This window comes from Dermacentor silvarum, chromosome 9 (assembly GCF_013339745.2).
Source record: "Dermacentor silvarum isolate Dsil-2018 chromosome 9, BIME_Dsil_1.4, whole genome shotgun sequence".
Taxonomy (NCBI): domain Eukaryota; kingdom Metazoa; phylum Arthropoda; class Arachnida; order Ixodida; family Ixodidae; genus Dermacentor; species Dermacentor silvarum.
In genome coordinates, this window is record NC_051162.1 from 30345192 (window position 1) to 30357940 (window position 12749).

General features: G+C 49.1%; 1 protein-coding gene across 2 annotated transcripts in view; it reads right to left on the bottom strand.

The window, feature by feature from the left end:
• The window catches only part of LOC125939952 (uncharacterized), a 195881-nt gene extending 184548 nt beyond the window's left edge, over positions 1–11333 (bottom strand). For both annotated transcript variants that reach the window (XM_049655558.1, XM_049655557.1), the window contains exon 1: positions 11134–11333. In XM_049655558.1, the coding sequence (XP_049511515.1) occupies positions 11134–11204 (71 nt within the window). In that variant the 5' untranslated portion in view covers positions 11205–11333. The remainder of the gene's footprint in view (positions 1–11133) is intronic.
• Between the last annotated feature and the right edge of the window lie 1416 nt (positions 11334–12749).

A 12749-nucleotide genomic window follows, 5' to 3' on the forward strand; every position in this document is an offset into this window, starting at 1 on the left:
CGGAACAGCACAAGGACCCGTGGATCGCATCCCTCTTGAAAGTTCTCTGTGCCTCTTCACCAGCTTCACCTTCGTCACCAAGTCAAGCATTTCGCAATACGCGATGCACATTTATACCGCTGCAACTACCAGGCGGACGGACGTAAATGGCTGCTAGTCATACCAAAGCAGTTTCGAACCGATGTATGTGCATACTTCCCTGCTGATCCACAACATGCCCACGCTGGCGGGCTGAAAACGTATCAGCGGCTCTGCCAACGCTACTACTAGCGCGGGATGTACATATTTGTCCGTAAATATGCTCGGTCCTGTCCCGCATGCCAACAACGGAACACCTTTCACCACCGCCCACCATTCAGCTGCCGCCTTTGTCATGTCCTGCCTGCCCTTTTGAACGCATTGGGATTGACCTTCATGAACAGCTTCCGTGCTTTACTGCTGGCAATCGCTGGATAATTGTCGCGGTCGATCATCTCACGTGATACGCAGAAGCAGCTCCACTCCCCGCGGCTGGTGCTCGTGACGGTGCTTTCTTCATATTGCGCCATTTCATGCTCCGTCATGGTGCAACACGGGAACTGCTTAGTGACAGAGGCCGTGTGTTTTTTTTCCAACGTCATACATGAGACCCTCCACGCGTGCCGTATTCATCGCACATCTACTGCATACCACCCTCAAACCAATGGCCTCACGGAACGTTTAAACCGTACTCTGGGAGATATGCTCTCGATGTACATGGATTCTGACCACTCCAATTGGGACGTCATTCTCCCCTTCTTGACTTACGCATATAACACCGCGACACAGTCTACGACAGGCTTTTCACCATTTTTATATGGCCGTGAACCGTCCTCTACACTTGACACAATATTACCGTACCACCCTGACACCTCTGAATTCAGTCCGATTTCTGATGTCGCACAGCATGCAGAAGAGTGTCGACAGCTGGCCCGCTCGTTCAGGTCCGACAGCCAAGCCCTCCAGAAACATCGCCGCGACAACGATAAGCGTCTGCAGAGTTTTGTCGCTGGATCCCTCGTCTGGCTCAGACAACCATTCAACTCTCCTGGCCTCACTCCCAAGTTTGCTGCCAAGTACCACGGGCCATACCGCGTCATCGAGTGCCGGTCTCCCGTCACTTATGTCATTGAGTCAGTGAACCACTCCTCGGATAAGCGTCGTCTTGGACGCGACACGGTTCACGTCAGCCACCTCAAGCCACATCACGACCCTCTCATCGTTTCATCGCCTTGAGACGCCAGGGTGGCTCCCCTTCGCCGCCGGGGTTATTGTAATCAAGTGGTCTAACAGGTAGCAAGCAGTAGGGGGGCGTTATCATCGAGGTAGGACATGAACCTAGATTAGAGCACTGCACGGGCCTAATTTTTCGGCCCGAGCCCGGCCCAGGCCCGCTTTACAAGGCCCGAGCCCAGCCCGGGCCCGTAATACAAAGCCCGAGCCCGGCCCGGGCCCGTGGTTCCAAGCCCGGGCCCGATCCGGGCCCGTGTTATTGAGCCCGGGCCCGGCCCGGGCCCGGGCGTTCATTAAGCTTAGTTGGGGCCCGTGTCTGCATGACCAGGCCCGGCCTGTAAGAAAAAAAAATTTTTTTACTTACAGAATGTGCCGTATCTGTCAGCCTCACCTCGAGGTTTAATCAGCTGCAGTACACAAGCAATAAAAGGCCGAAATCTTTGTTTCTCCCACGGGAACATGAGTAATGCGGCCCATGGCCTGTGCTGCAATTTTTCCGCTGGTGCGCATGCACTTACCTTGATTTGTACGATATGGTTATATGGTGTCATTTAGCATGCAAATGTGGTTCATTTTAGCTGAACAAAATTTTTTATTGCCTGTGGCAGATAGCATAATTATAATCCTTGATCTAAACTACTCGATGAGGCGGCCATTACTTCCACGAGAAATCAAAACGCCTAATTGAAGAATTACCATAATTACAATAATTAGCTTTTTCAATAATTATTTTACGGAACATCTTTCAATCTACGAACTATAGCCGCCGAGTTCGCAAGGCGTATCCACTTGGAACGAATTCTCAGGACTAAACCAGTTTCGAGATAATTCTTAATGTGTCCGACGAAATCAATCAAATCAATTTATTCTGCAGTTTACATGCTGGACGGTCATTTTGGACTAAAAGCTACATACGTAGCTTGACGTGACCCGAAAGACCAGTCAAGGCAATAGTACAGCAAACAGTGTGCGCAAACATACAATAATTCACATATATTTCCAGATGTATCACTGGAATTCCTCATGGCCGAAATAGCTATGAAAGAAAAGACAAAATATTGTTACGTAAAACGGCACAAGGCGGGACTATTTACACTGTATTTACAGTATGAGAGAGACACAGTAGCCAAGATGGTGGACAGCCACCAGCACCAGAGAGAACCGTCTTCTTCGTCGTCTACCCCAGGATGAATGTCTCTCGCGTAGCATTACCCCCGGCGGTGCAAGCGCCGTCCCGGCGCACTTCACACATTGTCGTTAGGAGGAAGGCGGTAGGCTTTCAGTCTGCTAACGTGAACTATGTCACTGGGAGCGATCGCCGGCGGTAAAGTCGGAGAGACGGGAACAATCTCGTAGGTGACGTCCGTGACCTGGCGGACGATTCGGTAAGGACCCGTGTATCGAGATAGCAACTTTTCGGATAAGCCAACACGGCGGAATGGACACCACAGGAGAACTAAGGCACCGGGTGAGAAGCGAACGTCGCGATGCCGGCTGTCATAGAAACGCTTCTGGGTCGCTTGCGAGGCCAACAGCCTAGAGCGGGCGATCTGACGAGCGTGATCGGCACGAGCGATGGCATCACGTGCATATTCGCTAGGCGGCGCGGCAGCAGCCGGTAGTAGGGTGTCCATCGGTAACGTTGGTTCACGGCCAAAGAGCATATAAAAGGGTGAATAACCGGCGGTATCGTGACGCGAGGAATTGTACGCGAAAGTCACGTAAGGTAACGCCAGGTCCCAGTCACGGTGGTCAGATGAAACATACATTGAGAGCATGTCCGTGAGGGTGCGATTTAGTCTCTCGGTGAGGCCATTTGTTTGGGGATGGTAGGCAGTGGTCAACTTGTGCTGCGTTGAGGAGGAGCGCAAGAGATCGTCGATTACTCGTGATAAAAATGCGCGGCCTCGATCTGTGAGCAATTGGCTAGGGGCGCCATGGTGCAGAATAACATCGTCACGGCGAGTTAACAGAATTGGAAAATGTTTTAACAAAATGCGTTTTAAACAACACTACAATAGCAATCATCAGCGTCATCATCAGCCGATATACAATATACAATAGCAATACTAGATATACAAAACAACGGAACACGAGCTATACAACATAGCATGAGACTGAATTTTACAAGATTAACATTTGCGAAGATAGCGAACCAGGATGTACATTATATACTCAGAACCATACACGAAGGCAGAATAATAAACACGTCAGATACATTACAAGCGACCAAAGTATGAGCTGAGTTCTTTCTTACTGAAATTATCGGCATTTTTGTATTTATTCAAAGTGAATGGTAGGTCATGTATTAACGACTGATGCTTATAGAGTGTTGTGAAGTATGGAATTGACCATATCTCAGGATTTCTTGTGTTTGCATTAATGCGACGACGCTCTAAGGAGGTTAATTGTTTTATGTAGTTCCAAGCTAATTCTGACATGGATGGCCTAATGGATGGGCAAAACGCCTAATTGTATATTTAACACAATTACCCTAATTAACTTTTTAATAATTATTTTACGGCACATCTTTCAATCTACAAATTATAGCTACTGACTTCGCAAGGCGGATCCACTTGTAACGAATTCTCGGGACTGAATTAGTTTCGAGATATTAATTTTCAAAGTGTCCGACGAAATGCATGGGCGTTTCACTTAACTTTTTGAGGAAAACGCTGTTTTATGCATTGAAGCACAAAAGTAACTGGCCTTAGCGCTAAAATAATGCAATAGTATCGACACTGGTATCGACAATCGCAAAAGCGGTAACATGGGGTGCTATGCAGGATGCCCCGAGTTTGGCGAAACTCGGGATCTTCACGAGCTCTGGCGACGCCCCAAGATGAAAGAACTAATTGTAACAAGACAAAGTTTGTCCATCGGCACACCTCCAGTTTCATTGGTTTATCTAGATTCACTCTGGGTGGCCATCATCCCTTGGGCGTTGCCATATGGGCGGTCGACAAACTGGGGCTCACGTCATCATACGGTCGGTGCATGGTCGTGCATTCTTTCACTTGTTTGTCGTTCCACCGAGTGCATTAGAGGCACAAGCAAGTTATCAAATAAATGCATTTAGTACAATGATATTAGTCACATTACCGTAGGGTGTAGGTGTTTTAAAGTTTACAAGTTGTACACTGAATGTGTATTAGACTAATGTGTAGTTTAATCGTTTCGCGTTATACCACGAGGGCACGCTCGCCCTCCTCTTTCTTCCTCTGGATTGGATTGGCGCGGCTCGTTACGTGCTTGCGCTAGCATTTTCGAGCACAGATTGGTGTGCGCTTTGTTTTCGCACTGGGCTTTGAACAGATCGCTCGTTGATCTTTCTATTTCCTCTGGATTGAATTGGTGCGGCTCGCTACGTGCTTGCGGAGCTCCCATTTCCGAGCACAGATTGGTGTGCGCCTGATTAATTACACTGGGCTTTCAACAGATCGCTCGTTGCTCGCGCTAAAGTAAGGCTGCGAGACGAAGGGAGCGTCGGCTAGCGCAGAAGTGGTTTGCCGCGCGCTTACCGTGTAAGCACTCAGGAATGTCGGAAAACACTCATGCAAGGATAAAAAAAATTCTCCTTTATTTTCTTTTACATTGTGACGCACCTTCATACTGGCTAGCGCCGAGCGATGGCTTCTAACAACGGCAGGAAAGAGTCTTTATACTGGGTAGCCCCAGCAATCCGTGGCTTCTAACAAACGCAAGAAAGGGTCTTAGCAGCGCACGTGGCCGTTGAGTGCCACCACATTCATCCCAGGTGGGACTCCAGCATCAGTGCAGTTACTCTGTACCCACTGCTGACGAGGTGGCGCTTCACTTTTTGACAATAACTTTCTATTTTTTGCGTGTGAACGCCCGTGTTGGTTTCCACAAAGTGCACGCTGTGGTTAACTGTCTCCCAATGCAGATTGAGGTATAGCCCCGTTAGCATCCACTAAATTTGGGATACAGTTGTATGCGGCCAATTCGTCACTATGAATAATGGTCCCCGGTTGAGCATTGGCTGCAATAATGACACCTAGAGTCGCCGCCTTTCGTCGGTCGAACTTGAAAAGTAGCAGCACCCCTCAGGTCGCGCAGACCATGCCGAAGACCCATGGACCACCATCTTTAACACCACCGTAATTTTGGCGGCTCGGCTGAACGTTGTCGCCCGTCATTAGGCGGCCTCGATTCCACTTTTGCTCGCCGCGAAAAAGGCACTCGTCAATTTGCGCTGTCTTCCCAGGGCCACCGAGTGGAGCTCGCGCCAGCAGCTCGTCCCTCGCGACCTTACGGGGGTAGCTCCTCCAGTCGGCGATGGCGTGCTCCGATAGAGGAAACAAGTCTATGGTCTCTTTCAACATCTATATGTCTACGCTTTTGCTCACGCAGTACGTGAGCCAAATCATTTGCCGCCTGGAGAGGTGGTCGTTCGGATGGCCGAGGCGGTCCGTGTTGGCGCAGTAACTTCCTTCGCCTCTCTGCCCGTGCAGTGCAGCGGTACCGTGTACCTGCGAAAACTGATTTCGGCACCTGTTGCACCCACCGGAAGGCAGCCCGGCGTCCATTCTGAATCTTCCAATATAATGTGACTACTTCACCTGCGCAGGTTGGTTGGTCCGGGTTGAACCCCAGGTGCTCGCAGGTGCTCCAGGACGCCGATGACGACGCCGGACCTGGCCTGGGGCTGGGGCGCGGTGGACGAGCTTGCTTGAAACAGGAGAGAGCCGAAGCGATCGCACGAACTATTCCTCCACAGCCTAGTCACACCAGTCTGCGCTGGGAAAGCATCATTTGCCCGCCACCCTATCTCCGCAGACGACGGCCTTCGCCTAACTCGTCACACAGCCAGCGCACTCACGTTTTGTAAAGGCAAAAATGACGCTGAAACTCTACGTCGGACATGTAGGTGAACGGGTCCAGACGGTCATATTGACGCTTGCTGCCGCTGGATGCGATTACACAGGCTGCTGTTGCCGCCACCATGTTCCCGAGTTTAACTCGAGGGGGGTTTCGCGATGTACGAGTTTGGCCCGAGTTCGCGTGTCAATCAAAACCATACGTCACGCCCCGCGCGAGCCATGTAACTCTTGTGCGTGCGCCCGCCACGGTTGGGCCACACCCAACTTATTTTCCGGCAACAGCGACGTGGTGCGGAACTGAGAGGCCTCAACAATCTTGACCGCCGACGGAAAATACGCACAACACACTGTCATCGGTGATGTACTGAGAACCACTATCAAAAACAAAGCGGCGACTTTCGCTGGCTTATGCATATATCTTCTTAGGCTGTGATGGCCCCACAACATGGTTCATTGTCTGCATTGTAGCGACGTAGCGCACAGCAAATAATTATCGGCAAGTCACTGTAGCTGCTTGCAAGGCGTCGATGAGCCGTGGTGGATGACGATGCTGAGCAGTGCGTAGTTTTCCAACGTCAAGGTATCGCAGCTGTTGTGTGAGATGGCTGCTCTGTCATCGGTGGTGTATCGGATCTGCAGTGTCGCAAACACGGTCAGCGCCGAGAAACGCTCGCTTTTTTAAACCCAGTGCGATGTCATTTCTTCATCACAAGCATGGCACACTAAATAGTTGCAACCCCTTCCTGCGTTCGAAGTTTAATTTCCTAACTGCACACAGGAGCCATAACCCGCCAAAATGCGTTTGCTGCGCTGTCGTTACTGTATCCATCTGCGATCGCTGTTAGCTCAACAGCTGAGGCAATCGGCAAGCACATTGGAGAGAACAACACACTCAAACTCTGCGTATACATGCGAATGGAGGCACCTTCACTGGGCAAGCGATGACAAGCGATGAATTGTGTCTCTGGGCAGGGCGCTCTTCTTTGCAATGCATCGCGGAGGCTTCCCGCACGCAGATAAACGGGCGCATTTTCACTGTGCTGCGTCACTACGGACCCTAGAATACCGCACAGCCATTTTGCAGTGACAGCCGTTGCTCCTGTCGTTTCAGTTGGTAAAGCGGCGGCCTTAATAGCCGCCTCAGTGAAGCACCTGCAGTGAACAACAATGCCGTAGCGCTGCGTTGCCATTCCCCTTATAGTCAGGGAATGGAAAGATCATTGTCATGACTGACTTTATCAAGTATTAGAGTGCCTCGATGTGCGCGGGCATCAAGGCACCCTATAAAGGATAGCACTGCAGCGCCTCTGGCGACGGCTCACCGTATGAACTCCCTCGTGCGTGCGACCCTCTAAAATGTATCCGCTTGTAAGCTTTCGCCTCACTGTCGCCACTCGCGGCAAAAAAAGTGCAAAATTTAATAATTCGCTCGATCTCTGTTTGTTATCAAACATTTATGGCATTCCAAACGAAAAACAGATACTTCAAGAAATAAAGTGTTTCTTATTTATTTGTTGTATTTGAACGTAATCGATTGAGGGAAAGTGTAGGCGCAACAATGCACCGCATGTGCCCTGTTCGCATTCGACGGAGGATAGAAAGATAATGCTTGAAATAGGAGGCACGCCCTTTACGCGCCCTAGAAAGGCGTGGCAAGTGCCTCAAGGCAAGTGTGCAGATAGACAGCGGTACAGTCACGGTATTGCTAAATGGTGATAATACGTTGATAACAATACGCGGCGCTGGCGCGTTTTGCTGTGCAGTCTTGTGTGCTTGAAGCACGGAATCACTGTGCCGCGCAGGGTGCGCTCATGTTGTCATACGCGGCTTTACCTCGACATTTCTTTTTGCCTGCTGTTCTTGCACGTTCCTTGCTATCTCCGTTCACTGACTGCCATCGAGCAAACTCGGGTGAAACTCGTGCGAACGACAAACTCGGCGCATCCTGCATAGCACCCATGGAAATGGTTTGAGGAGCGGTTCTTCGTATAATTTATTTTTCCTTACGCAGGAACAGCGTTCGTTTTTGTGGAAAAGAAAAAAAATTGCGTAGCTTGCACTGGCGGCGCAATGCTAAGGAGACAGTGGAGCTGATGGGCACCTAGCTAGTCCTGGTATTTGGGCTAGGCTAAGCACTACCAAATCATCCCCAGCATTTCCCGGAATTTATTGACTATTGATCGATTATTGATTAGCGATTGATTGGCTATCGTAAGGTATTGGCCAGGTATTTGGGCTAAGCTAAGCACTACCAAGTCATTCCCAGCATTTCCCGGAATTTATTGACTATTGATTGATTAGCTGTTGATTGGCTATCATAAGGTATTGGCCACGTATTTTGGCTAGGCTAAGCACTACCAAGTCATCCCCAGCATTTTCCGAAATTTATTGATTATTGATCGATTATCGACTAACTATTGATTGGCTATCAATTGCCTATCGATGGCTGACTAAGTTTAAGTAGTTCCCACCATTCTTAGCTAGACTTATCCAGGCTCAGCTTCGCTAATTCACAGGTGTATGTGCCATTGCGCTTGGACCCTTACTGCACTGCTGCCAGGATCGGCCCACATTTTTGGATTCAGCAGACACATTACGCCCGGCTGAAACAGATCCGCTGTTAAAAACGAGCACTTCACCAGTTTTACAATTTTTTTGGTAAGATATACAGTCATGTGATAAGATATATATATATATACAGTCAAGAGAGCGGTGTGGGTCAGAAAACAAACAGCGATAACCGGTATTCTAGTTGGCATTAAGCGGAAAAATTGGAGCTGGGCAGGCCATGTAAAGCGCGGGATGGAAAAACGATGGACCATTAGAGCTACAGAATAGACACCAAGAGAAGGGAAGCGCAGTCGAGGACGGCAGAAAACTAGGTGGGGTGATGAAGTTAAGAAATTCGCCGGCGCAAATTGGAACCAGCTAGCGCCAGACAGGGTATATTGGAGATCGCAGGCAGAGGCCTTCGTCCTACAGTGGACATAAATATAGGCTGATGATGATGATGATGACAGTCATATTGCACGTGTCACTTCAACTTGGCACATAATGGCACATAATTGAACCATGCAATGCATAACGGTCGCGTGTGCCCGAAGCGCTTTAATCAGCGGGCCCGAGTCTGGCCCGGGCCCGTGGCTTCAAGCCCGAGCCCAGCCCGGGCCCGCGGCCTAAAGCCCGAGCCCGACCCGGGCCCGTGGTTTTAAGCCCGGGCCCGGCCCGAGCCCGCCTAAAGAACGCTTCGGACGGCCCGTCCCGGCCCGGGCCCGTGCAGAGCTCTAACCTAGATCACGAGCTGTTGGCGCCGAGACCGTTGTTCCCTCGGAGCTGCTTTGGTTTTTCGCCTATCGCTTTCCGTTAATAAATCAGCTCATCACTTGTATTACCTCAATATATTACCGTAATGTGTACTGCTTGTTTAAATTGCAATTTGAATTGCAAATCACAGCGTTTCAGCTTCCTGGTGCTTCCATCGTGTTGACAAATGACCGGCACCTCTCTGTGCTTACAATTTTTTTTTTGCATTCAATGTCTCAGTCGCCACTCTTCAAGGTTCATTTCGTCCACATGGTTAAGAACCAAATATTTGGTGCGATCGCAATCTGTGGATTACTGACAACGCTGTTTTAGGGGCGAAGCTCCTTAGGGTGTGGGTCTGTCCCTCCTCTGTAGTATGTAGTAGTAGTAGGTAGCCACGTCTACTTTTATGAAAAAAAATCCGAAAGTTGTGTTCGTAGCGCGGAATCCAACCAGGGACCCCTCGCTTCCGAACGCGCGGCGCTAACCACTACGCCACGAAGCGTACATGGACACACGCACCACGATGACAATAAATACCCAACATTAACGAAAGACTGCGCGTTTCGAAGGCGTTCGTGCTAGCGCGTTACGGCCCGTGTAAGAAGCTGGTGTAAGACGCTGTGGCCTCTCCGCCTTACCCCCGTATTCATAAACGCGCCTCGACTTGAACTTGACTTGCCACCGCCTTGGGCAGCGCGTTCGAAACGCGTTGAAGGCGGTGGCAAGTCAAGTTCAAGTGGAGGAGCGTTTATGAATACGGGGGTTTTACTCTCTCAGCAGTCATGTGATGGCGTCGGCAAACGCGATGCACGTTCCGGCATGTGTAAACGGCTGCGTAAGACGCTGTGGCCTCTCCCCCTTACTAGAGAGTACTGCACGTTACTAACGCGTTTGTGCTAGCGGGAGATGGTGCAATTATAATGAAGGGCGCAGTTATAAAATAGGAATGACGTCACATATGGCGCGTGTCATTGGTGGAAGTCAATCGTTCGATTTAGTGCGGCGAGACGGGGCGAATTACACGGAAGATTCACGCTTTACCGATGATTCCCTCCGGAGCTTCGCCCACTCATCATCATTCACCCCGTGGATATTATCATGCCCTGTACTCAGCTTACGTCAGGTACCGTTAAAGATACATACATCGCATAGATCACGCCTGATGCTTTAGCTCCGTGTTTGCTGTTTCTTATGCCAATGTGCTTCTTTTATGGCACAATTTTCCCTATATATTTTTCCCTGAGTAGCACGATGTTCATCGAGAGTGTATCTATCTGGTGAAGCCACTATGAGAACGGAAGCAAGCAAATGTTTGGGTGCTTTTATTGATTGTATAACTTGGCGTGACGTGGTAAATTGTCGCACTAATGTGCTCCCCACCCCCTTAAAACAGAACTTAACTTCATCACCTATGCTACGTTGCATTCCCCAACTCAGGCCTCACAAAAAAAAACTGTTGTAGCAATTACTTGTGGGGCCACCTAATCTTGCTTAGCCAATGGAAAGGACACCCTTGGCATTACTCAATCGTGTAGCTGGACACTATGCCACACAAATGTGAGACTAAACTCCAACAGTGATCACGCCGCGACACCCCCTAGCGCATATACAATATTAGTAACGCCTGCGACGTTACTAATATCGAACACTTGCACGAAGGAATGCAGGACGTCGTAGATTTATTTTTCCTAGCAAAACGCGACAATCGCGAGAGAGGAGATGGTTCATTTACCAGTTTGAGCCCACCAGTGATGATGACTCGTTGTATTGGACTGAGGTATTGCTAATTGCAGTTGTGCGCATGTATTCGCATCTCAAGCTTGTTGTGTTGCATGTAGCCTGATTGCAGTTCACAGCAAAGCTCGCGCGGCCAACGTAGTACACGAAGAGGGGATTAGTTGTGTTAAGTACCTGCGAAAAAAAAATGCGAGAACAGTAGCTATTATTTGGAAGTATATGAAAAATCTATAGTGGTTGGTATTGCGAAAACAAAAGTATGCATACTGCGTGAAGCCAAGTTGTGAATGAGCCAACGACCACGCGGACAATTTGATATGTCGCTAGCTGGTCTTGTCATCTCAGCAACAAACTGGCATTGATAAGTACGGAGAGCGAATATCTTCACTTCGTTAATAAAAGTATTTGCTTAGCACTTCTTAACAGTAAACACTGTAGTATTGTGATATTCCTATTGCAAAACCCAGTATCCAGTGGCCAGTGCCATGCCTGATTATGGACCCAGTGTCGCGCGCTGGATGCGGGGAAGCTGGCAAGGCGCGGCATACTGGGAGGCGTTGGGCGCGGGGTACCGGTGTGAAATGCAGCTATAGAGTGAGAAATACGTGGTGCCTGACTGCCTGATATATTTTTTCACATACAAAAAGGAACAGAGAGTGCTGTAATGCAATAAAAAATTTAAAAAAGGTAAACAAAAGAACGCCCACTAGGAATTGAACTTCCAACCTTCAGATCCCAATACCAGTATCTTACCACTACGCCACGCCGATTTTTTTTTCTTCCATGGTATTTATTACGCCGATTCGTGATCAGTGATTCATATTTGGCCATGTCAACGCGCAGACACAGTTGCAGCTGTGCACAGGCGTCTCGCACAGACATGGTAGATCTGACATCGCCATTAAATAAAACGTACGCCTCTATCAAAACAAAAAGGTTGTTGTCCTTAGTGCACAGTACGCCTGGAAGTGCTGCAACACTGATTTGCTTTTGCGATTGGTATATTACCTACGATAAAAGCCTTAAGTGAACCGCCAACCCGGGATGGTGTACGGGCTGTTGTTGCCGATTTTGACAGCCGTTTCTTGTTCTTCGTGCAAAGGTAATGCAACATTTCCATAGCTCCACAACGCTTTTCAATCGACACGTATGTTTAGTCACATATCTCCGTCAGAGAAGCGGTAGGTTAATGCGGCTGGCAGCCCACGGCGACAGCACATACAGGTATGTTTATAACGCGTCAAATCGGTGCTCATCACTTGTTGTGCTGACACTGTAGACACGAAAGAATGGTCTGTTTAAAAACACCGATTGGAAAGCTGAACTACTGAATGATTTATTTTCGTTAGACTTGTTGATTCGTAAGCTCAGACGGGCCGATGGAGTGTAGATGGACTCGGCGGGTACGGTAGGCCTAACCATCGGTGGAAGCGAACGATCTCGGTGTGGGTGCCTGGTGAATGCGAAAATGTTTGTGTTTGAGCTTCATAACTTTTTAACTATTATTTTTTGTACACCATGGAAAGTGTAAGCGCATGAATCGCCGCCGCTTTGTTGTCGGTGCGATAATATCAATCAGCGGCAGGCTTCCTGAGGTCCGTTCGAACGCGT